Source organism: Mustela erminea, chromosome 16, assembly GCF_009829155.1.
Source record: "Mustela erminea isolate mMusErm1 chromosome 16, mMusErm1.Pri, whole genome shotgun sequence".
Lineage (NCBI taxonomy): Eukaryota > Metazoa > Chordata > Mammalia > Carnivora > Mustelidae > Mustela > Mustela erminea.
The window spans coordinates 80,798,092-80,822,488 of NC_045629.1; the positions used below are offsets into that span (position 1 = coordinate 80,798,092).

Here is a 24,397-nt window from a genome sequence, read left to right on the forward strand (position 1 = left end):
GTCTTTCGCAGTAAGTCAATCTTGGCTCTTGCTCCAGGCCTGTCACCTCTTGTTTCTGCATCCTTGAGCAGATCATGTCCCCTCTTTGCTCTGGGTTTTTTCATCCCGTAAATGAAGGACGCCAGGGGCAGTTCAATCTAGGAGAGTCAATCCAGGGGCAGAGCCCCATAATTCAGCCCCTGAAACATGGGGTCCAGCCCTCTCCCCATCCACACTGCTGTGCCATGTCAGCAGTTAACTGGGCACTGTGACCACCTGTAACCTTCCCTGACCACTCCATGAGCTGTGCTGGGGGCCTCAGGCGAACTAATGCCTGTGAAATGCCAAAGGCCAGTGTGCAGAGGAGAGAAAAAGGTTCAGAGGGGAAGAGCATTTGTTCCAACATTTTTACATGTCATTAGTTCTACTGCATTTCAATCTATAAAGCCAGCACACTGTCTGCAGGCTGTATTATAATCTCAATGAAAAGAAGTGACATAGTGTAGCAGCATACTGCTTCTCTGACATTTAGGACAATTGCCTTAAAAGTAAATGGCTTCTTTTCAAATCCCAGTCCTCAGTCTGGGCTTAGGGTGGCTTCCACCTTCAACTCCCAGCAGTGAAAATGTCAAGAGCTCAAGGATCTCCACAGTTGTCCTGTCTCCTTCTCTGTGTCAGCGAAGGATCAAAGCAAACACAGCCACCCCCAACCCTGACTCACTTCCTTCCCAAAGTGAGGGCTGACATTTACCAAGCCTCTGCTCCTCTGGGCACATTGCCGGGACTTTCCACATGAGATCCCAATCCGTGTATTCTTTTGTTTATATACTGACCTGACACAAAAAATATTTAACATGACTGTGTTATTTAATTTAGCCCGTAAGACTCCTCTGTGAGGTGCAGGTTCTGACCAGAGAGTAGAGTTAAAAAAATCTGAAGACCAGAGAGGTGAAGTCACTTACCCCAGGTCACACAGATAATAAAAAAGCAAGATTTGGACTCTAATCCAGATATATACGTATTCAAACTGCCTCTTCCTGCCCAAGTTACATTTCTAGCTGTTTTCCTAGTCATGATGCCTTGTCCCACTGGTTTCATAATGTCAAGAGCATAGCCTTTATAGCCTAGAAGTCTAATGAGCTGCTCCAGGAAGCTTTCTAAGCAACAAAACAACAACATCCTTGCCCGCCCGGAGTTTATATTTGGGGGAGAGTACTAGTTCATCACTTTACTAGCTCTGGTCTCCTAGATGATATTCATTCAGAATGCTTGTCAGGGCTTAAATCTCTTTCCCATGAAAAGAAGGGAAGAGATTCTCTCCCCAAAACTTTTTTTTTTTTTTACAGCATTTACTTTAGAAAACTTGTCACTGTTGGTTCTCTGCTTCTTCGAAATGTATGTAAATCTTTCTAAAAGCTAACTAAGTCCTGCCAGATCCAGGACTCAGAAAAGTCTCTCTCAAGGACCTGGCATCCATCCCTTTGAAATGTAATCAATCATCCGAGGAAGAGAGGGACCCCCATCTCCTGTCTCTGGGGAGAAAGGGAGCCTAAGGGAAAAGCAGGCTCTTTGCTCCAAATTGCAGAACTATTTCCTGACATAAAGATGTGAGTTCATTTTCCTTTTTATAAAGCTAATGAACTAACACAGGTGATCACCTAACGCCCAGGTCCACTTGGGATGAGCACGCCTGACAATGGTGCTGTCAAGTCCTCTGACTGGAGGACCAGTTCCTGTTTATCTCAAGGACTTGTTTGCAGCAGGTGTAGCTGCCTGGCTACAGAAGACAGTAAGATTTCAGCCTGCAGTCCCCCAGCGGACGGCCTGTGATGCATGTCACACTCTGACTCAGTAACAGGGCTGTCTTCCTTCCCCTCCACCTTCCTGGAGAGGTTCTCCTGGGTCAGGAGAAGATTTTCTTCAGTGTTTAATTGTGTTTTCTCAATACGATCATGTACAAAGCGTACAATGTAACAATTACTTAGAGGCTGTGTTCATACTGGAGGCTGCTCGAAGGATGCTGGTTTCTGTGAATCCACCAGAAATGTACAAACTGTGGAGGGCAGGGCCTAAACCCCAGTTAACAAGTCTCTGCTGCTGGCAGAGTTAAGTCCTATCCCCGAATTTTCGTGTGCTGTTTCACTGCCTGGAAAGCCATTCCCCAAGGATGGCTGACAAATCCTCCCCTCACCTTCCAATGCAACTAAAATCCTACCACTTCCCCGTGACTTTCACAGGTGACTCCTTGCCCCATGGCATTATTTTCCTTAAAGCCATTTACTCTTCTCCCGACCATTTGATACAAATGCTCTTCATTCAGAGAAACAATTACGAGGAACATTTGTAGGTAGATGTACCCAGCTGGTTCCATGCCTGGTGCTCTGAAAATGTTTCCTTGTTCAATCCTCACATCCTTTGTGAGGTAGACCATATGGCTCTTCTTTTACAGGTGAGGGACCCAAGGTTCAGAGAAGTCAAATAAATAGCCCAAGTGCTATTATTAGTAAGTGAAATGCACTTGGCTACTAAGCGGCAGAGCCAGATGGGGAAACACTCACTGACCTCTGGAACCCAGCCTGTGCCCTCCCATTGCAATCACCCCTAGCCCCAGTCTGACTTTTGTACAAATCACCAGCTTGCAGGTCTTTCCAACACAACATCAGGCCTTGGAAGGCATGGCCCATACCTGACCTACCTCTACACCTCCTGACTCATAAGGGAACTTTGAAAGGGGTGCTTGGTGAAAATCTTTCAGGATTGAGGCAGCTCTGGGTGAAAGAGACCTATACTCTTGAAGAGAGCATAAACCATATGGCACTGGGGTACCTTCTGGGCAGGAACGGATTCTAGAGCCTCTTCTGGAGTTCTAAGAGTAGCAAAGGAGGTCTTATCCATCACCCCCAGAATTGTCCAGAAACTCCAAGTGGGGGCTTCTGGTCATCTAGTGACTACAGTCCTTACAGTTCCCATTACCTGACTGGTGGGCACATGAAGGAGAAGAAACCCAAATGCTCTTCGTGGAGGAGAGAATAATCACCATTTTCTACTGGGAGAGAGTTTTACAATGGACTCTGCAGAAAAGCATGCTCCCAGGGTCTTCACTCTGATTATCATCTCGTTCCTCCTTCCTCCTCCGCATGGATCATAATCATCACAGCAGCCACTACCTCCACACCCTCTCCCTGAAAGTCAGTGTTTCAGGCAGTTTGAGAGCTCCACAGTGAAGCTGTAATCGATCGTGGCATTAACCTTCCCAGACCTAGCCACCAGTCAGAGCAGCTGCAAATCTGCAGAATCCATTTTGGGAAAGCTGATCTCCCCGATGCAGGATCACAGTCGCGACCAAACAAGACAACAAAGGCCCTTGAAGAGGCAGGGCACCAGTGAGCACCCGGGACCTCTAGCTAGGAAAGCGAGAGAACAATAATCCTAAGTGCTCAGCCACTGGTAGCATTTTCAGTGCACAAATTCATCTTCAAGTCCACAGGTCTAGCTGAAATCTTGTTTGATAAGCGAGGTTCAACAGAAAATGAAACAGTCCTCCCATCTGTTTTCTGGCAAGTGGTGTGGGATGAATAAAGAACATAGTAAGGGGCTTGGATTGGAAGGACAGCCTGTGAGGGCTCAGACTTCTAACTCCTCAGGGACTCAATCCCCAACAGGAGGTGGTGGTCCTGGGAAGACTCCGCCCTCCTGGGAGCTGTCCGTGGTGCTGATGCGGGTTCTCCCGTTACTAGGCGTTTTGACAGCATACTCACTGGGGTGGCATACTACAGCATACTACAGTTGGGCCAGCAGGGGTCCCCTCTGGTGTACCACCCCAGAGTTTGGCAGTATTGGCTTTTAACTTTGCCAAGCCTTAGCCTCCTTATCTGTAAAGTGGAATAATACCCGTAGCTCCTAGAATCATGCTGACCACTACAACAGATGATACTGGAAAGCCCGTAACCTGGCCCTTGGCCCTTAGAACACTGGGTAAACAGCCCACTGTAACTGCCTAGGGGCTCATGATGTGAGGTGGACCCCAAGTCCTGCCAACTTCTCAAGGTCACCCGTGGACTCCCAAATGGAGACAGCTAGAACCCTGTCTATCAGCTACTGCACTAATTTCCCTGCTGTTTTCTGGATGGAAGCTTTCTTTGGCTCTCTCTGAATATGCAAAAGAACAAACCCTCCCTGGAAGCAAATTATAAAGGAACAAAGGCAGAGCCATTGTCTCAAGACACCAGCACTTCAAGTGGGATTGGGTTGATAAAGAAAACAATCCCTACTTAGTGGAGGGAACTCCTTATCTGTTTAATTGATTTGCTTTTGTTTCTCTGAATAAAAGCCATTCCTCAGCAGAGGCAAAGCCCAGCCCCCACAAATTGACAGCAAAGGTTGCTTAAGGATCCACTGAAACTGGCTGCCTACAGAATCCGCTTACCCCAGCTGATGACCCCAGAAAGGGAGGGTAAAGCACGGTAAATAGCAGAAGCAATGCTAAGCTTTACGGGTGTCTCTTAACCCAACACTGATGGGGAAAATCTCTTGTTCCATCTGCATTGAGACCTGACATCTACAGTTTCTGAAATAGGAGCCCTGGGTATGTCAACACCCTATAAGACTTCACAGAGTCTATGGGCCATAAACACTAGATGTCTCAGCCGGCCAGGCAGGCTGGAAAGTCTGGATGTTTCCCATCCTGATACCCAACGGCTCCAGTGAGTGCTCTGCTGTTACACCACAGAATTTCTGTTTGCTTCCTAATACACTAGTAAGAGCTCCAACCTCATTTTCCAGGGCTGACCCTAGGGTAAGTCAAGTGAGTACTTACCTGCACATAAACACGTAAAGGATTCTGGAAACATCAGTATCCAAAATAAATAATAGTTCAATGCCGTATTTAAAAAATAAAAATTAATGCCAAATGATTCAAGAGGAACAAAATATAAAACTATAAGTAAATGGGGCTCTGATGGTGCTGGGATTGGGGGGACTAAGGAAGGTGAGCAGTTCAAGTACAGGGCTAGGTCCCATCTTTATTTAAAATTGTGATGTTTTGTTCCTGGGGGCTCAACTGCACTAATTTAAACTTCTTAAAATACAACATTAAAGTCTTATTTATCTTGGTTACTGAGGTGTTGGACTCCCCTTACATGTTATGTCCGGATCCTCACCCTAGTCCCTGCCCTGCCGCTGGCTGGGACCTCACGGGCTGACAGAGCAGTGGAGGCTAAGGTTGTCCGAGGGCCTGCCATGTGCCAGGCCTGGTGGGGGCATCTCCCGTGCAGTTGTTAAGGCCACAGGGAGGGACACAGTGACACACCTGCCCCTGAATGTTGGGGCAGGGCAGCCTTCCTAGCTAGAGGCAGCACAGAGGCCCCAAGGCCATCAGGGCAGCACCTGGGGCGCTAATGTGGAGGGAAGGGAGGGTGGGGGGTCAGCTCTCCTCCCCTCCTGCCTCCCTGTCCGCATTCACACAGTCTGTTCTGCTTAGCAGTACCTACCATCACCACCAGGAGCCCAACCACCACAGCCCAGACACCTGTCTCGGCAGCCAGAGCCACACCTCCTGTTCTGAGGCTGTGATCACAGCTCCTTCTTCCCAGGCGGGTCTTCCTGACCTGGTGAAAGCACAGAGCTGCCCCCGCCCACGGTAGATGGGAGCCTTGTTTCTCCTGTGAGCAGCAGTAATGCTCGCCCACCCTGGCAGAGCCCGTTCCTAGGAACGTTGTTTATTGAACAACTAGCTCCTTTCGTATATTATATTGTTCATTTCCAACAAATCTGTGACTCTCACTTTTATTCTTATCCTTCATGGGTGGTAAGATTGAGGCCCAGAGAGGTCAAAGATTCTGCCTCAAGCCACACAGCTCGGAAGCCACTCAGGGCTGGGATTCCAGTCCAGAGCCGCCTGACCCCAAAGCTCCCGCCTTAACCAGTGATTGCCACCTAGTCCCGACCCCTAGCCCACTTCCTCGTTCAGCCACCAAGGCATTTGTAGATGAACAACTGAGGCTCAGCAAGTGACCGTTCACAAGGTCACAGAGACATTCAAGGTCATGGTTAGCCCCTGAATGTGGGTATCATGATTTTCAAAGCATCCTTCCTCCACACAGGACACCCCTCTTCCTCTGACATAGATCAACCAGTGAGATGAGCAGAATGGAGGCACACGGGGTGAATGAGGGCTCACTGACCTGTGGTCCGGCTACTCCTGGAGGCCCTGGGAGGCCCCTGGGCCCAGTGTCTCCCTGGAGCAGGAGCAGAAGAAAAACAAGAATGAGTGTCTTGAGCTCGTAGCCAGAGTCCTCCGCAAGCCACAGCCCTCGCACACCTATTTGCTCGTTTCTCATTGAAACGTCCTTGTCCCCTCCTCCTCCCTCCCGCGCATCTGAGGAAAGGATGCGGGCATGTGGTGCTGTTAGGGTACAGAGTCGACCACCCCTCAATTAGACAGAGAACACTCTCGATAATGCAAGTCACACAGTGAGGTTTAGTTCCAGCTCGCTGGGGTCCAAGTATCCGCCCGGCGCAGCGGGTCTCAACAAGGACCTCCAGCGCTCAAAGCCAAGGGTTTATATAGCATTTTCAGGGCACTTCTCCATGGCTACATACATAGCTTGCACCCCACTTTGACAGTTTAACTTTGTTTAACCTTTTGCCACCCCAGCATCACCCTGGCGCCATCCTGGCGGCTAAGTGAGATGTAGGTTTAGAAGAAATTTAACTTTATTTACATTTCCTTCTGCCTCAGCCTCCCTCACTTTTATGGTGGGGAGGGCGACCTCAGGCCTTGAGGAACTGAGCCCTTCCTCTCTGGAAATTGGGCCATTGAAGAGATAGCCTTTTTGTTGTAAATCATCAGGACATTTGCAAACCAAGGGAGACTCCTGTCTTGCAGGATTGTGATCTCTGCAAGTTAACTATTTGTTTTTCTTTAACATCTGGTCCCTGTGGCGCCCTCGCCTAACCTCCCTGGTGGTATATGATTAAGTTGTTTCTTAGGTTTTAGCTACTTTCTCTTATCTCAAGTTACGTGCCCGTGTGGGCTGGTTAGGGACACTCAATAAAATGGCTTCCCAGCCTTCAGGATGGCCATTCTTTTTTTTTTTTTTTTTTTTTCAGCATAACAGTATTCATTATTTTTGCACCACACCCAGTGCTCCATGCAACCCGTGCCCTCCCTAATACCCACCACCTGGTTCCCCCAACCTCCCACCCCCCGCCCCTTCAAATCCCTCAGATTGTTTTTCAGAGTCCATAGTCTCTCATGGTTCACCTCCCCTTCCAATTTCCCCCAACTCCCTTCTCCTAACTCCCCATGTCCTCCATGGCCATTCTTACGCTAACCCACTCTTACAGTGCAAGGTGCCAGCTTTTTTGCTTTGCCAAGATGGCTGTACTTATGTCAGGGCTAGACTCGAGGTGGGTACAGCCTTGTTTTTCTTGGCCTTCACACCTGGAGCTGGTTTCTGGGACTTGTTTTTAAGTCCCCGGGGGAGGGGAGCAGGGACAGTAAAATAGGTCCTTACAGTGCTGCCGAGTGTGACTGTGTGTTCACGATTAATGTGGTGCCCAGTCCCCCAGAGGTCCCCCAAGTCTCTGCCTCCTCCCATTTCTACCAAGAGGCAGCACGGGGATCTCGAAGACGACATATCTCATCGCGGTGGTAAGACTAGCTGTCCCCTTTTCTCCTTACCTTTTTCCCTTCTGTGCCTTCTCTCCCTGGCTTTCCTGGGAGACCTTTGTCCCCTTTAAAGCCAGGCAGACCAGGGAGGCCCGGGAGGCCAGGAGGGCAGCCACTGCACAAGTCCTGAGAAAGAGACAGAATCAGTAACCGTCCCTTGCAAAGAGAAAGGGAAGGTGATGTAGAATCAGAGAGGTGCACCGGGCCATTCATCTGGAGTGTTCAAATCAGACTTGGCATTTTTCTCTCTCTTCATCTGAACTCAGATTTTAGTGCTGACACATCTGGATCATTACCTCATGGCTCCCTACTTCTAGCCAACCCAGACTGCTTGAAGCATTGCCCGCAACAGTGAGGTCAAAAGTGCACCACTATCTGTGAGCATTTAAAAGCATTAACCAGGGGCACCTGGGTGGCTCATTGGGTTGAGCCTCTGCCTTCAGCTCAGGTCACGATCTCAGGGTCCTGGAATCGAGCCCCGAGTCAGGCTCTCTGCTCGGTGGGGAGCCTGCTTCCCCTTCTCTCTCTCTGCTTGGCTGTCTGCCTGCTTGCGATCTCTCTCTCTCTCTCTATTTCTCTGTACAATAAAAATAAATAAGCAAATAAAATCTTAAAAATAAATAAAGTAAAAGCATTCACAGTACAGAATCAAGGTAAACATTTAGGACTGTTACAAACAACATGTCCTGTTCCTACAGCTGGAGACAGAACGCTGGAAGCTGACTTCTCTGTCTCCTGGGTTTGCCTAAGTGGTTGGTGAACAAAGCAGAACAAAGGCAGGAACAGGCACACCGCCTCGGGATGTTCCGGTTGTAACACACACACCTGATCTGACCACACACGCCTGGCATTATTCTTTGTCCGAAGTGGGTGTTTCAGGAATATTGCCAGGAAGTGAGACTTGCTCTACTCCTTTGAGGCAGGGGAGGGCTGTCCCTGGTGTGATTTTACGGTTCTTTCAGCTCAGGAAACATATTTCCTCATTTGTCTGTGTCATCCTGACACCTTACAGTCTGGAGCTCAGTGTGGACCCAGCAAAACTCACTGGCTTGGACACACCACCGACGTGTCTCATCCCAGCGCCCTGGGGTGCTGCTTCTCTGCAGCCCTCCCTCCCCTCTCCCTGGGATACAGGTTAGATGCACTTAGATCTCAGACCAGCCCCAGTGCCCTTAGCTAGGATTCTCACTCGGCGCCTGCACTCAGTGACTGTCTCTCAGTAAGAAACCAGTTGCGAAATGTGCACTGTTAGGCTCCGTGCCTTTCTGCTCTGAGACCACGAGAAGTACATAGCTTGAAGAGTGTGCGCTTCGATAGTGTTAATTGCACAGAACAAATGCATTCCCCACAGCTTCTGGAATGCTCTGCTGGAGGCATCCGCCCAGGCTGGCAGCAGCTGCCATCCTTCCTACAGGAGGTGATGCTGCGGGCGACTTAGCCATCACCTTGGTCCCTAACTGAGGACAGAGGGTTTTTCCATCCCAAAGTGGACTCTGAACGGCTCACCTTCCTTTGACCTGCTTCACTCCTACTCAACCACCAAAAGACTCTGACACCAAGAAGCCTTCCTGATTGCTTCATGAGACTGGGGGCTGCTACAGATTCCTTCTGCCACAACCCCTGGAGCGTCTGCACTTGCCTCACTGCTGAAGTCGTCCATGTATGGCTCCATCCCTTCCCCACCAAGCACAAAGTTGTGAGCGCTCAGAAGATGGGGCTAGAGCTGCTTCATCCAATCAGAGCAAAGGGCTTCCCGCCGAGCAGGGGTTCAATACATGAATGAATTCCCTGACCCAACGGACCAACCAAATGCCCCACTGAGCCCCTGACTTTTCAGTGTCCTGCACCATCTTCTTTTAATGGGTGGTTTGAGAAGCTGGGTGAATATTTTTTGGAGGCTGGGAGTGCCAAATGTTGGGGTGTACAAAGCGAGGGTGAAAGAGGTCGACCAAAGGACAGTGGTTTGGGGTACTGGGTTTGTTTGGAGGAACAGCAGAGCTGGGAGGAAATCCCCTATTCCCAGACCTTCTCTTGTTCTTAAAACAAGGTGCGTCCATGGAACCCTGCCACAGTGCATGTACGATGCGCGGAATGGGGCTAGTCTGGCGGCAGGAACGCCACCCGACGACCTTTTCCTAGTATCAGAGGACACAGTGGTGATCCTGAAACTATCCTCTATGGCGGGATCCATACTGTAAAGGGGTTGTATCAGCATAATAAAGAATCTCACTGCCTATTTCTTCCCAATTCCTGGAGGGCTAATGCTCAGCCTGGGTCTGTCTTAGTCACAGATTCTGTGTAGGACCTTTCCTTGAATGCAGCCCCTGGGTGGCTCAGTCAGCTAAGCGTCTGCCTTTGGCACAGGTCATGATCCTGGATCGAGCCCTACCTCGGGCTCCCTGGAGCCTGTTCCTTCCTCTCCCTGAACCCCTAACCCACCCCTGCTCGTGCACTCTCTCACTCTATCTCAAATACATAAATAAATCAAATCAAAAAGACTGTTCCTTGAAGACGAGCCGTAGCAATGCCCAGACCTTCAGTGAGGATGCTGGATTATGGCTTTGACGAGTCCCAGAGTCCAGGGAGCACAGGAGACCAGCCCCCAACCTACAGTCCTACCCATGCTCACTCTGGCCCCCATGCTCCTGGGGCCCCTGTTCCTCCTGACCCAGGACTACCGCCACATGCCTTGAGATTAGAAATGTGCACTGTTTGTACCCAGACCTCACCACAGCACCTGCCCTTGCCCAGGATCATGGTTTCATCCTTCTGAGCCACAGCCCCCTAATCTGTGAATGGAGACCCTCAAGGTCTGGTGAGAAAGAAATGAGATAATGAATGAAAAATGCCGGCCGCCATGCCTGGCACAGGGGACCGCAGGGTGAATTTAGCTGCTAACCTGCCAGTGTGATTCCTGTAAGGTTTCCCTCCCTGAATCTGCTGCCTTGCTCTACCTGCCGATTGGATGCCCTTAATCATCGATACTGACTGCTGACTCCCTGACTTAAGGGAGCTGCTCAGGCAAGTCCCGCAATCTCCTTATCATAGGGTCCTTTTCCTTCCTTAGGGGAGTGCTGCAAAATCTAAATGAAATACGCAGGCAGAGCACCTGGTATGTTGCAGGACTCCTCGGAATCTGTGAATGTTGATTCTCCCTGATCTGTCCCCCTTCTTTTGCCTGAGATGTTTTCATCAAAACTAGCTCACTCGGCTGGCACTCAGCATGGTGCAGCATACCAAGTGATCACACCGCCCAGCGCTTACCGAAGGGAGGGATGCCACAGTATTTGCTACGCAGAGAGCAGCTGTTGCTTTCCAGGAGCAGAGATAACCCATGGGGTCATCTTATCAAACCTCTTGCCGGATACCTGAATCCTCACTACAGTCTTCCTCCAAGGGGCCGCGCAGCCTACCTCTCACACCTCTCAGCGACAGGCAAGGAAATCACCACCCACCCACACTTCATCAGGGAGCTGGCAGCCAGGTCTGGCCCATGCTAGATGAAGTCAGGTGACAGAGGGGTCGAGCACAAAGGTCTGTGGTTGGACACACTGGGTCTGGGTCTTGGCTCTGCCACGATCCAGCTCTGTTACCTTGACCACGTGCCTTGCTCAGCTGTGCTCAGCATCCTCCCTGTGAAATGCAGACCTCGCAGTGCCCACCTACTGGGTTGTCTGGGAAGATCAGATGAAATAATATTTATCCAAGGGAGCCAAGTGATGGAGCCATCCTGAGGATGACCTCGCTGGGCACAGAGCCAACAGTGGAAGATCATTTACCAGGGACTCAGGAGATAAACTTTCTACCCAGGCAGTTTTCCAACTATCTGAATGAAGTATGTGATGCTGTAAAATTCCTTGGAGCAGAGATAAATATTGTTAAAAAAAAGATGCCTTCTCAGCAAGGGAGGGACATGCCACCAGCCACCTGGGCCAGACCAGCAGGCTTTACCCTACATCAGAATGGCAGAGGCTGCCTAGAAATCTTGAAGCCCCTATCAGTAGACTCTGCTGACCTGGAAAACCCACTTGACCCAAGCAAAGCACTGATCCATGGGACCAGCAAGGCTTGGGCACCACCCTGAATGCAGGTGCCCCGTCCCCGCTGGGGTTCCTAGTTACTCTGATGAACACAGTTGCATCTTGCAGCAGGAAAGGAGCACGGATGGGACTAAAGGTCTACCTCAATGTGGTAGCCGTGAAGCATGAGTCTTCACACTCCCGTTACCATTGGCAGAAAGACTAGGACATCTCGAGGTTGAATCCTTTGCCGGGGAAGGACAGCTTCCCAGCTCTTTCGAGGGCAGTGGAATTATGAGAAATGACTGAGACTAATAAAAGCTTCCAATGAACAAGGAATTTAATCAATAGGTAATGATTTTTTGTCATGTCCTTGACTATGAAAAAAGTCTTCTCTTGTCAATTAAAATTAGGAAAGACTTTCTATTACTACTTTAAAAAAAAATAAAATATATAGCTTTTCACCAAGGCATTTCATTGTGTACAGAGATGAAAAGTCTTGGGCTCCTCTGAAAAGGTTTTCTTTTCTCTTTTGTTTCACTCGCTCCCTCCCAGGCATGAGCTCTGTGACTTTGACATAACCCAAGTGCTTGTTCGGAACACAGGAAATGAGGAAGGAGCTGATCACACAAATGCCAAGCTTCACCCTAAATTAAGACAAAGGCTTGATGCAGAGCCAGCAAAAGCGTCCCTCCCTGCTCACTGCGGCAAGATGGTTCTTCCTGAGACACAGACCTTACCCGCCTGTCTTGCTCACAGCCATTCCAGCCTTCCCTCATTTCAGGCCTGAGGCCCAGGGGCGGGGGACCAAGGCACCTCACAGTCCTCGCCCAATCTTGGCAGAGGGATGCCCAGCTTCTCAGGGCCTTCAGTGTCCATGGACAAGGTGAACAGGTCCTGCAGACCAGCAAAGTCTGCACCCAGCTCTGCTCTCCTTCCTGGCCAAAGGGCCTGGCTGGGACCTTCACTTCCCTGTCCTGTGCCCTGATCCTTTCACCAGGAGGATGCATACCCAAGCTGTTTGACTCTGCCTATGACTGTTTTTTAGAACATATGACAGCCTTGTGTGGGGTTAAGGGTCAGTCTCTGAAATCAGTGAACACTGGACTGCATTCCCAGAAAGCCACTGATCCCCAGTGCCTCACAGTCCTTACCTGTGAAGCAACGGCGCAAAGAGGACCAACCTCGGATGGAAGGCAGGTAAGAGATGCACACCAATCATGTAGCACAGCCCTACACAGAGAACTTTCTAGGAGGATAGAAATGCTTTGTATCTGCCTTGTCCACTAAAATAAGCTCTAGCTACATCTAGCCATCATGTCCTTGGACTCTGGCTAGTGGGACCAAGGACGTGAATTTTGTATTTACTTGTATTTAATTTTAATTAACTTAAAGCTAAACTGACACACTTGGCCAGTGGCTGCCGGATGAGACAGGATTTAGCACGTCGCTGGGCACGGAGAGCTCTGGACAAATACTGCTGTTAAATTTGTCATGGATATTCACACACGGTTGTTCAAACCAAACGAGCCATAACTTATTGAAATGCCACGCCCCCCCCCCCATTTCCAGATGCATGCACATGGACTTCATGCTTTTACCTTAACCAAGAGATTTATGTCCCCAGGCGACAGTAGTGAGGAGGGACCCTGCCAAAGTAAAAACAAGTAAATACAGACGTCCCCATGGGCATGCACACAGTACCTCCCCCATCCTTGCTCAGACAGCATAAGGCCTTCAAAGTGTAGGGTGGATGCAAACAGATCTGTCCATGTCCCAAGCCAGGGATGCACGAGAAGTCACTCCGAAGGCGGCAACCATACAGGCTGCCAGTTCTACCCGTGACTAACTGACATTAGCCTTCCCGGTCCCCTGTCTCCTCCTGTTGGCTCTTGTACCGGGTGGTCCTTACTCCCCACCCCCCATCAAAACCTGATAGGTCTTGCGGGTACTGTGAAAGGCCAAGGGAAAAACTATCCTGGATTCCCCAGACGGGTAACAGCTGTTGCCATCAGTCATTCACAACCTAGTATGAATTTGAAGCCACTATTTCAGCTCTTCCAGGTTGAATTGCATTCTAAACCTCATCCATCATACCCGTTGTAGGTGTCTAACTCTGGGAAAGAAACTTCAGAAATCAGGAGTAATCACAAAGCCTCTAAAGGTATGTAGAAGTCCACAGGTCACCAAATTCACATTCAAACCCATTGAGTTGGAGGGTGCTGTGTTGGGATTACAGCCAGCCTGGAGCCCAAGGTGGAATGCAGGCTGGGTTCGCACAGGACTATAAGAACATATAGCCGGAAGGAAAGGCATAATTAACCAGGCAGACGCTGTAGGGAAGAGGGAATTCTCGGGTAGAACTGGAGTAGATTGACAGGGTATTTTGCAAACTTCTAAATTTCACAGCAAGGAAAGAGTGCCAGAGAATCCATTCTCCAGAGGAAGTGTTAGATTTTCTTCTAGAATATAGGAAGCCTGTGGCCACAAGTGAACGTGCAGGGGCTGATTTCTTCTGATTAAGTTTGCATTCCGGCTTATGAATTATGGATTGAATCTAGCATCTTGGGGATGCTGAAACCAACACAATTTTCCTGGCTCCGAAACCCCCCCAGGGCTTCTGCCACACCTTACGGCTAAGCAAAGCCATGCAACCTTGGTATCATGTTAGGAAAACCTCCACAGTGATTGCACGTGTGTGCATTTTCCTGCAGCTTCTGTGCACGGGGCCTCTCATTGACCCTCTGGGCTAGGACACAAGTGGACCCCCAAGATTGGGGCTGGCAGACTCGATCTGGTGCTGCCTACGGGTGTCAGCCCCGTAGGCGGAGCTCACTCTGCGTACACCTGCTCCAGCCGAAGCCCAGACCCCCCACCGGCTCTGAGCGAGACCCCCTGGAGGAAGGCCAACCTCTGCAATATTGTTTATTGAAACTTTAATTTAAAAGCAGGAGGAGGTTTTATCCTGAAGCCTTATGTTCTTCCCTGGGAAGTTAATAACCGTGGAGGATCTGTATTCCTCAAACCGGGCCACGTTCGAGCTGCTGGCGCTGTATTAGCTGGGATGTCTCTGTGCTGTTCTGGGAGCCTCCTGTGGAGCCCAGGGCAGCCCCACTAGACCACAGGGCCGGGAGCACTCACGGAGGCAGAGAGAACCCGGAGGGGACGTCCAGCCTAGGTCCAATGTGGCCTCGGGGAAGAGTTTCGTGAATGTGTCATTGTGACCCACTTCCCTAAACGTCACAGGGTAGGTGGCATGAGAAGGCACAGGATACCCGGAAGGGGTCTGTGGCCAGCAGTGCCTGCAGGGGATGGCGGGACACCGGCTGCTTAGCCGCCTGCCATGCTGGGCCCTGGGGAGCAGCTCACACGGGCCGATCTGTTCAGGCATGATGGATGGCGGCTGGAATAACAAAGGGTGGCAAGCACGGAGGCTGCATGAGCCAGTCTGTGCCCTCCCGGGGCCCCGCCCGCCCTCCCGGGTACTGCTCACCAGCTGCCCAGGACCCTCCCTGGAAAGAGGGGGGGGCTGACTCAGGGGGAGGCAATAGACTCTCGACTCAAGGTAGGACAGTGCCGTGCTGTTCACAGACCCGGCAGCCCCTCTGGGGTCAGCTGAGTCTGCCTTTCCCCAGCCCCCAGACTCTAGGGGCTCAATTCTCAACAGGGATGCCCAGCACGGGAATTCTGCGGGAGCAGCACTGGGGAAACCCTCCAGGTCCTGCTCTCTACCCCAAGCAGCAGGGACTGTGGGGGACAGGCTGAAGTCAGCTGGCTGGGCACGCCCAAACCTGCTCACTGCAGAGGAGGTCTGGCCCTGCCGGCTCCTGACGGGTCACCCCTAAGCCCTCGGACACCCCGCCTGACGAGGCTTGGGTGAGTGTCCATCACTTGCAACACGTCACGTTCCGCCTACCACCCCGCCAGCTCCTACCCTGCTCTCTCAGGCATGCCGTCCCAGAAATGGCTGGGGAGTGAACTGTCCCCACAAGTCCCCTGGGGTAGGGGTGGAAGCTCTGGGCCTGGTCTCCCAGGGGCTCTGCCTGCGCATCTTCCTGGGCCAGCTGCCACCTGTGTCCTCCCTCTGGAACCAGCTGTTTCCGTGCGTGGAACAGAGTTCCTGAGTTCTGAGTTCTGATGGTCCTCCCCCCCCGGGGAGTCCTCTCCGTGAATCACTCAGCCTGCAGGTGTTTGGGGGCCCCTGAAAAATGCCTCCTCTGACCCGCACGAGCAGAGACACCCTGAGACCCACCAGGCTGTACTTGGGACCATTTGTGGGCAGCGTTCCGTGAATTTAATGGTGATCGGAAACATACCTACCTCGTCTCCTCCTGCCCTTCCTCCCCCCCCCCCCCTCCTTCCAGATTCTGAAGGTGACCCGCTGTGGGACACTCACCACTGGCCACATTGTTAGTGGACTGTGCTGATTTCTCTTTGCAGAGAGCTGTCAAGATCTAGGCCTGGCCAACGTCATTTGAAGCCCCGCTTAGCCTCTGGTCTGAACCTCGCTCTCCCCTACTGCACCAGGGTCCTGCACGGGGCTAAGGATACGGCTTCCGCGGGCCTCTCTGTCTGCTGCAGAGCTGGCTTCCCAGGGAGGAGGAGGTCAGTGAGCGGTCCCTAACCTGTCACCTGACCTCCCACTCGTCCCACAGGTAGGTCCTCCAGGACCCTTCCAAACAGACCAGGGTCCCCACCCAGGTCTCTGCTGTACCCAGCAACCAGAGGAGGGTGCGACCCCTGTCGACGCCCGGGGGTCTCTGCCTCGGACACGTGTGGGTCGGGCAGCGGGCCGGGCCTGCAGGGGAGACTCTGACCATCAGGTGCGGAGGTGAAGCTTCTGCCAGGCAAGCATCTTGGCCTCAGAGCCTGACTTACGGTCGGTCCTGCTGAGGCCTCAGAGTGCCCAGCCCTGACGCCACCAGCTCTTCCCTCCCAGACAAACGTCCTTCAGTGCGGACCGGTTTCTCCCAGGTCTGCGCTGCTGCCCGGCCAGACGGCGCAGCCTCACCGTTCTTTTCCTAGAGCCCCGTCCCTCCCACTGTGGCCTGGTCACTTCGTCAAGACTTGGGCCGTCTCTGGCAACAGGAAGTCAATCAGGGGGGCTCAACATGTTCCTGCAGGAGCCCGGAGGAGCCTCAGGCTAGACCACCAAGGAGTGAGCGCTCAGCACCAGCCCCTCCCTGGCACCCCCGGTTTCCACAGTTCCCCCAGGAGAGGAGAAAGTTTCCGCCACTGTGGGAAGGGGTGACTGGGCAGGGCAGACATCCCTGGACATCCCCGGACTAGGGCAGGAAACGGGCTAGTTAGGAGTCTGGGGTGCACGCTGGGGTCCGTTTGCTCACCCGCAGCCCTGCTCCCTACTCTTCCCTGTCCTGTTCCATGTCGGGGAGGCCTCACCCTAGGAGCGTGCCGTGGGGCTCACTGCCTGCATGCCCTGGCTGAGGTGGGTGAGGAGAGGCCCCATCAGGAAACTGGAGCTGGGGAGACCCTGCTTGTTGCCTCCGGCCCAGCTCTCCGGCAATGGCCACAACCCCAGCCACACACCACACCCACGACCCCAGCCCCTCCTGGAGCCCTACCCCACCCTCTCACTTGGCACTGGAAGCAGGTTATGGTCCTGCTGGCCTCCCACTGTGGCTTATCTCGGGGCCCCCCAGCATCTCAGGTCAGCCCCTGCCCGCGGCTCTGTAACAAGTCCCTCTTCCAGCCTCTCGGACCATCTGATTGTGCTTTATTCCCACGGGAGCCCTGACTGAGAGTTACTACTCATCCGGAACCGTGAGTTGACATACTGGCTTGCCAGGAGGCCCTCTTTCTCCTGGATTTCCTGGTACGCCCTAAGAGAAGAGAAACAGGAGAGGTTAACTGTGCTAATAAGCACATCATCACCGGCCACGCTGCCCACGCCGACCCCCAACTTTTGTGTCTGCCACGCGTAACTGGGTGGGGAAAAAATTCACCCAAACGTGAAGACTGGTACCAATAAAAAAGCCTGCTTTCCGGTCTCAGCTGGACACTCAAGTCTTCCCGGAAAATATTCCACTGTGGCAAATATTTAGAATAAGCAGTCCCTCCTGAAATTCTGACCCCACATGCAAAACTGAAAATGAGGCAGCTCACAGAGTGCGCACCTGTGCGTGTACACACACACACCCCTATCTTTAATTTCTCCATCCTTCTCCAAACACAGGGGGAAGGACGGGCTCTGGAAGGAGGGGGGCTTATGGGAATGTCGCACTGAGGGGTGCCTGGGGGGCTCCGTGGGTTAAGCCTCTGCCTTCGGCTCAGGTCATGATCTCAGGGTCCTGGGATCGAGTCCTGCATCGGACTTTCTGCTCAGCGGGGAGCCTGCTTTCCTCTCTCTCTGCCTGCTGCTCTGCCTACTTCTGATCTGTCTGTCAAATAAATTAAAAAAAAAAAAAAAAGACTGTGGCACTGAGAGTGGGGCGGGGAAATGAGAAAAGGCGGATGGCCTCCAGAGGGTAACTTTCTCCTCCGCAGGAGAACCAAGGAAGGGAAGGGGTGGGTGATGTGTCAGCCCTGCCTCTCGTGAGCTGAAGCTACAGACGGCGATATGTGTGTCTAAGAAGAACTACTGCTACTTGTTATCAGAAAGCTGTGCCTCATAGAAGGTCATCGCGGCCATCCCTCCACTGGGGCAGAATATACAGTGCGCGACACCCATGAACCTGGCACGCAGCCAGGCATCAGGGACCTCGAGATGCCTAAGCCACATGGTGCTATCTTCATGGAGCTCAGCTCTATCTAAGCAGACGCAGAAGCCTGGCAGGAGGTAAGAGATGACTGCCACTGTCCCCATGTGGGAACGGACGCAATCCTCAGGGAGCATCGGGTCAGTCTGAGATTCCCGTGAAGGGAGAAAGCCCTTGCAGGGAAGGGCCAGGAACAAGTCTGTGGACAGCAAGTCCACGACACCGGCTCTGAGCAGGAATGACCCGCTAAGGATGTAAGGAAATCCACCAAGCAAGTGGGAGGCGTAGTCGGGGATGCCTGGGAGCTAACGAGGTCTGGAAGCGAAGCACAAAAGCATGAGGAGGGAAACTAGACTGTACAAAATCGTAGCTCCCGGGCAAGACAAGAGTAAAAATCTAAAAATGGAAGGGGCAGGGATGAGTGGAGGAGGACTGCTCCTCTGGGGGTTTCCTGGTCAAGGGCAGCTAGGAGGTGGGGGAGGTGGGCTTCTAGAAGATTCTAGAAGAACCTCAGCTGAGCAGATACTGCTGTTCTGTACTCACATCCTGGCCGGCGGGTCCCTGGGGGCCGGGAAATCCAGGTAAGCCTCGGGATCCCTGAGGGAAAGAGAATGACAGACACTTGCCATCAGTTTAAGCAAAATTAGATCCTTCCCTCCTTCCTTGGCATGAGTTGGTTCTCGTTGTACAAATGGCCTGTTACTACGAGGAATCGGATATAATAATGTGTGTGCCCAGATTCTCCGCTCAGCGCTTACTCATTTCGCCCACGCTTGTCGAGGTGGGCGTTACACACACACACACACACACACACACAAAGAACATTCTGGAACACCTTGACTCTGAGCCTTCCTGCCCAGGCCCCATGTGGGGGCTCCTTCCTGGAGAAGAAGGGTCGGCTCTGGCAGTGAGCACGCCGTGGTTCAATCCTGCACGTCTGGTGGCTGGCTCAGCCCGGTGCCCGGTGCTCAGAGGACAGCTATGATTTTTCATTACAGTATCACGCCCGTTCTGTTGAAACGTTCTGAACAGTATCGGGAATTCTCACGCATGTCTTTTTCACTGTGAATCCTGCTTCTTGTGGGAATCTTCCTGAAGTGGACGTACAGGTGGGAATCAGCGCTTTGTGATGGCAGGAGCTGGGGCGGTGCTAACCCGGCCACTCTGAGACCTCCCAGATGTCCCCTCCACCACGACCCTCCAGAGGAGCCCCATCCCCCATGACGCGCACCCTACTGCTATGCTACAGTAACTCGCTCTGAAGTCGGATGCCTCTCCATGAACTCTTCTGGGCCTCCTACTCTATAAAAACGGGTATACAAACCCATTTTCTTAGTTCGGAAATTACTAGAGTGCTCAGAATTTTACATATAAGGTATGTCATCACAGGTGCTAGCCTGCAGCTGATCTGCGCATAGAAATCCACGTTCACTGCCGAACGCATACACTGTGCTTGTCAGCATCGGTGGCTTCTCCTAAGAACCATGGCTCCTGAGCCCTCCCGTTGCTTCCCAGCACTGAGCCTTCAGGACCACCACGATGGCCCAGGGGTCTAATCAGGCTCGCTTTCCAGATTTAGAGAGATCCCTCCCTTGATCCAGACAAAGGCTGGGGCTAGTGAAGCCAGGATTCAAAATTCGTTCTGCTGGTAATTAGAGTCATCAAACCACACTGTCCTAGAACATGGAGATGCCCAATAGGAAAGCCCATCTCGGTCTGCCCAGCTACAGTATGGGCACGCTGGATTAGATGACCACCCAGGCTCTTCATACTGTCATTCTGGAGACAGATGATATATATCCTAGAGAGTCTGCACTGTTTCATGCTAGGGATTTGCAGAAACCTCGTGAGTTTGCCCCCCCACCCCCCCCACCCCCCTGCTTTAAAACTGCTTTCATTAGAACAGAACTTCCCCATTAAGCCCAACCCTTCATTTTACTCATACTGTACCGGGGGCCCTTTGTCTCCTGGTGGTCCAGAAGGGCCCTGAGAAACAAACAAACAAAGTGTTAAATAAGTCAAGTCAGAATGAAACGTTTCTTTAAACATGCTGTCGTGTTCATTTGTAAGGCAGGACTTTAACTGTCCTGGAAGTTTGACTCCCCCAAACTTCCAGCCAGTCACACCTGCTCAACCCACCCAGGAGATCTGCCCAGGCAGGTCTCCCTGGAGCTTTCTCCATCTGTCCCCAAACAGGTGCTGCCCTATCCTGGCACCCACTTGGTTCCTGACGCCGGAGCTCTTCTCTAGTTCCTAGCTCTGGTGCAGGGTGGGACCCCGGAGCCCAGAATTTTCAGGTGGTGCCTCCCTCCTGCTTGGGACAGGCTGGGGACACACTCAAGGCCAGGCTCCCCCCAGCATGGCCTGCTTTGGCTGATACCACAATTATGACCCACAACTCCTAAAAGGGGGTCTCTCTGTCTCTCTCTGTTACACACACACACACACACACACACACACACACACACACGGGTCTGCCCTCTAAGTTCTCAGCTTAGAATCTGGCTTCTAGATATTGCATCTAAGATGTGGCCACGGACTAAATCATGAGTGTATGGTTTCGGGTCCTGCTGTGAGCGGAATGCCCCCTTGCCTCGAGTCTGCCTTATGCTCCACTTCCGCATGGTTGATTCTCCCCTCCTACCTCGATACATTCTGGTCACACTTTGGTTCTCGGCTGAGATGTCCCCAGCTTTGAAAGCCTTCCCTGGCTCCTCCCAGGATACCCGTTAGAAATGGTCCCCTAACCCCGCCATGCACCCCACCCAGGACGCAGTGCCTAAGACTGTCATCCCTTCTCAGCTGTCTGTCCTGTCCCACTGAACGATGACACGTGTGTGGTCAGGTGGGCACTACGCCCTTTGCTCAGCACTGTCTTCAGCACCTAGCACCGCACCCCGTGGCAGCCAGGACCCCATAGAGCACCAGAAATGGCACTCCATCAGAATTAACATTTTAGAGTATGAGAACTTGGGAATCAGGTATCAGCACCCTTCCTTTTCACTGATGACCGGAGTGAGGTCAGAGGAGACTGGGACCTGCCCCAGCTCCCCCAGGAGTCACTCAACAGTGGAGTTAGCCCACCTCCTGCTCAGTGGAGCATACCCTGTGTCTCCCTGCAGCAGAGCCCAGGAGAACTGCTCCAGACATTCCCAAGAGGAAGAAAGAGCTCACACAAATGTACCAGTTTCTGGCAGTATAACAAGCCAGGTCACCGCAAAGCCCACCTCCTAGATACATCTCAGGACGGACTGATAAAACCAAGGAAGCCACATTTTAAGAGCACAGCTGAGCACTTGAAGAAAGGAAGGGAAGTCTCCAGAGCCCTGAAGGCAAGCAGGTAAGTCAGGCAACCAGTCAGGGAAGACTAGAGACTCACTTCCAACTGGGGTCTATTTGACCCAGCATTACTTCTCAGGGGCTCCATCCAGGTGGAAGTCAACAGTATACACACACACCTGACGTTTGTTGCTTTCAAAGCTGCTCCCCATTGAGACCACACTCGTGCCTCAAGCAAAGGACCTAAGGACAACTGATGACTGGCAAGGGGAATGCTGCAAGGTCACTTCAAAGGCACCCTTGGTTCCAGATGAAACGCCATGATCACGCCATGATCATGACCTCAAGCACTTAACTGGGTCATTCAATCGAGGTCCAGAGTCCTGCCTTACATCATCTACTATAAAATCCACATGAAACATGGATTCTGTTGTCAAAAAGGCGTCCGTTTCACATCTCAGCCTTATCAAGTGTTAGCTGCTGGACCCTGAGGGAGTCGCTTGGTCTCTCCGAGCTTCCGTCTCCTCCAATGGAGTACAGAGCTAGACGGCCACCTTGCGCTGAGTGATCGGAAGTCAGAAAGTTGTTCTAAGGAGAGAGCCAGGCAGCGCAGTGCCCAGCCCATCCCCACTACTATTCTGGCAGTACACGTTTCACAAATACCAAAGTGTTGGGGCGCCTGGGAGGTTCAGTCACTGAAGCGTCTGTCTTGGGCTCAGGTCATGATCTCAGGGCCCTGGGATGGAGCCCTGTATCGGGCTCTCTGCTCAGCAAGAAGTTTGTCCCTCCCCCTCCCCCTACTTCCCCACTCATGCTCTCTGCTCTCTCTCAAGCAAATAAACACATAATCTTTAAAAAAAAAAAAAAAGAAATATCAAAGTGTTGAGGAGGAAAGATTGTACAACGACATTTCTAAATCTGAAGTCTAAACAAGTCAGCACCCACCACACCCTCTTCTCTAAGATTACGCTCTCTCATATGTTTGCTCAAGAGCGACTTCACCCCAAAGCACGGATCTTGGCCTTTGATACCATTTTCCACCAGAAGGAAACACAGCTCCGTGAGAAATGACGGCTTGCAGATCGGAACAAGACAGGCACACAAATCTAGCTCCGTACGTCTTTCCAGAGAGCAAGGATGCTATCAAAGATTTCTAGGCTTGTGTCAAAGGCACTCAGGGTCAACGGGATAAGCCCCTACTGGCCCCAGCCGAGACAAAGAGACGTCAAAGGGAAACACAACCAGACTATAAGGAAACACATCAAATGTGCTTGAATCCAGGAGTTCAAAATTACTGATGGAAAACAAAAGACCGAGTTAACCATCTTCGCGAGATGCAAAAAGAATCGAGTTATTATGCGACAATAATTGAAAGGAAAGACTGGAACATCCGCTCCTATCCTGCCTCCCACATCAACTGTACCACTGGGTATGTCTATTGCAACTGAGGGACCTCTCCTGCCTCTAGAAGTATTCTAGCAGATAGATAAAAAAGAACTGGTAGGACAAGAAAGGCGTCAATTTGCAAACCTTGATGTGGTAATTGATCTAAGCATTGGACATCAAAGAGTGTGAACATCACAAGGAGAGAGACCACCAGACCCCAGTGCCTCCTAAAGGAAGCGCACACTCCCTGTGAAGTCTGGCCAGCAACATCAAGCCTGAATCTGATCAAGGCTCTAGGCACAATTACGGATGTACGGGAAACGCGGGACAGCGCGATGTGTTAAACAATTAAATTAACAAACTCCAGGCTTTGTCTCTGGAAAAGACTCCTGAGCATGAACTCATCAGTATCTCTGCCCCGCCGAGAGCCTGTCAGAATGTGTGTGTGTGTGGGGGGGGGGGGGCTAGCTCTGCCACATCCCAAGTGTCCCTTCAGGCAAGCGGCGTCCCCCTCTCTATCTCATTTGGAACCTGAAAAGGAGAAAGGAACCCGCTGGTGTGGACGCCCTGCTCGCTGCTGCCCCCCGCAGGCCGACCGGCATACTGTGCGATGCTTTAACTTTCCGCAGCTTTCATCTCTAGTCTAATTACTCCCTCCAGGATGGGGAGTTCAAAAAACACCTCTGTAAGGACCCTGACACATTTTACTGCACAAAATCAGCTCATGCTTCCTTCTTCCATCAGGCTGTCAATCTAACAGCAAGCCAGTCCTGTCCGATGTGTGTCTCTGCCTACTTCTCCAAGGGAGGCATCAGGACCAGAGAGTCCAGGCAGGGGAAGGAAAGGCGGGATCCAAAGACGCAAGGCAGGGCGCCAGATGTTATTACCGATAATACCGTGTTGTCACCTCCCAACACCCCTGTTGCAGCAGCAGAAATTGTTGGTACTCGACCCATGAAGAAGCTCATAGAACCGGAAGGTCCGAGTTTCAGGGAGCCCAGCTGTCGGTGGGAGTCCCACCCTGGCTGGCCTTGAGCTCCTGGGTTCAGGGAGGTTCACGGCAATTTGATCTGCCCTCAGGCCTAGGCTGGATCATTTCTAAGCATTTAACACCTGGCTAAAGCAGATCACAAACAACCTGGAGATTAAAGGGATTTTTTGTTAATGCCTTGAAGTAAGAGGCCAACACTCCCCGCCACTGCTTCCCCATCTGCGCCCCTGTCCAGTGAAGGCGCACAGGTTGGCGGGGAAAGCCAGGGCTCCCTTCCAGGCGGTCGGCACTGCTCCTGGATGCCAAAGGCCCCAGAGTATCACGCTCCAGGAGGAAGGACGGGAGCAGTAACTTT

The 24,397-nt window shown here is 51.9% G+C and overlaps 1 protein-coding gene across 1 annotated transcript in view; it reads right to left on the reverse strand.

Moving 5' to 3' along the window:
* COL22A1 (collagen type XXII alpha 1 chain) overlaps positions 1-24,397 on the reverse strand; it is a 234,856-nt gene that overhangs the window by 44,397 nt on the left and 166,062 nt on the right. The window contains exons 41-46 of the mRNA XM_032316558.1: positions 20,337-20,372; positions 18,930-18,983; positions 17,466-17,510; positions 13,272-13,319; positions 7,664-7,777; positions 6,162-6,215 (exon numbers count right to left, since the gene is read on the reverse strand). Coding sequence (XP_032172449.1) covers positions 6,162-6,215; positions 7,664-7,777; positions 13,272-13,319; positions 17,466-17,510; positions 18,930-18,983; positions 20,337-20,372 — 351 coding nt within the window. The remainder of the gene's footprint in view (positions 1-6,161; positions 6,216-7,663; positions 7,778-13,271; positions 13,320-17,465; positions 17,511-18,929; positions 18,984-20,336; positions 20,373-24,397) is intronic.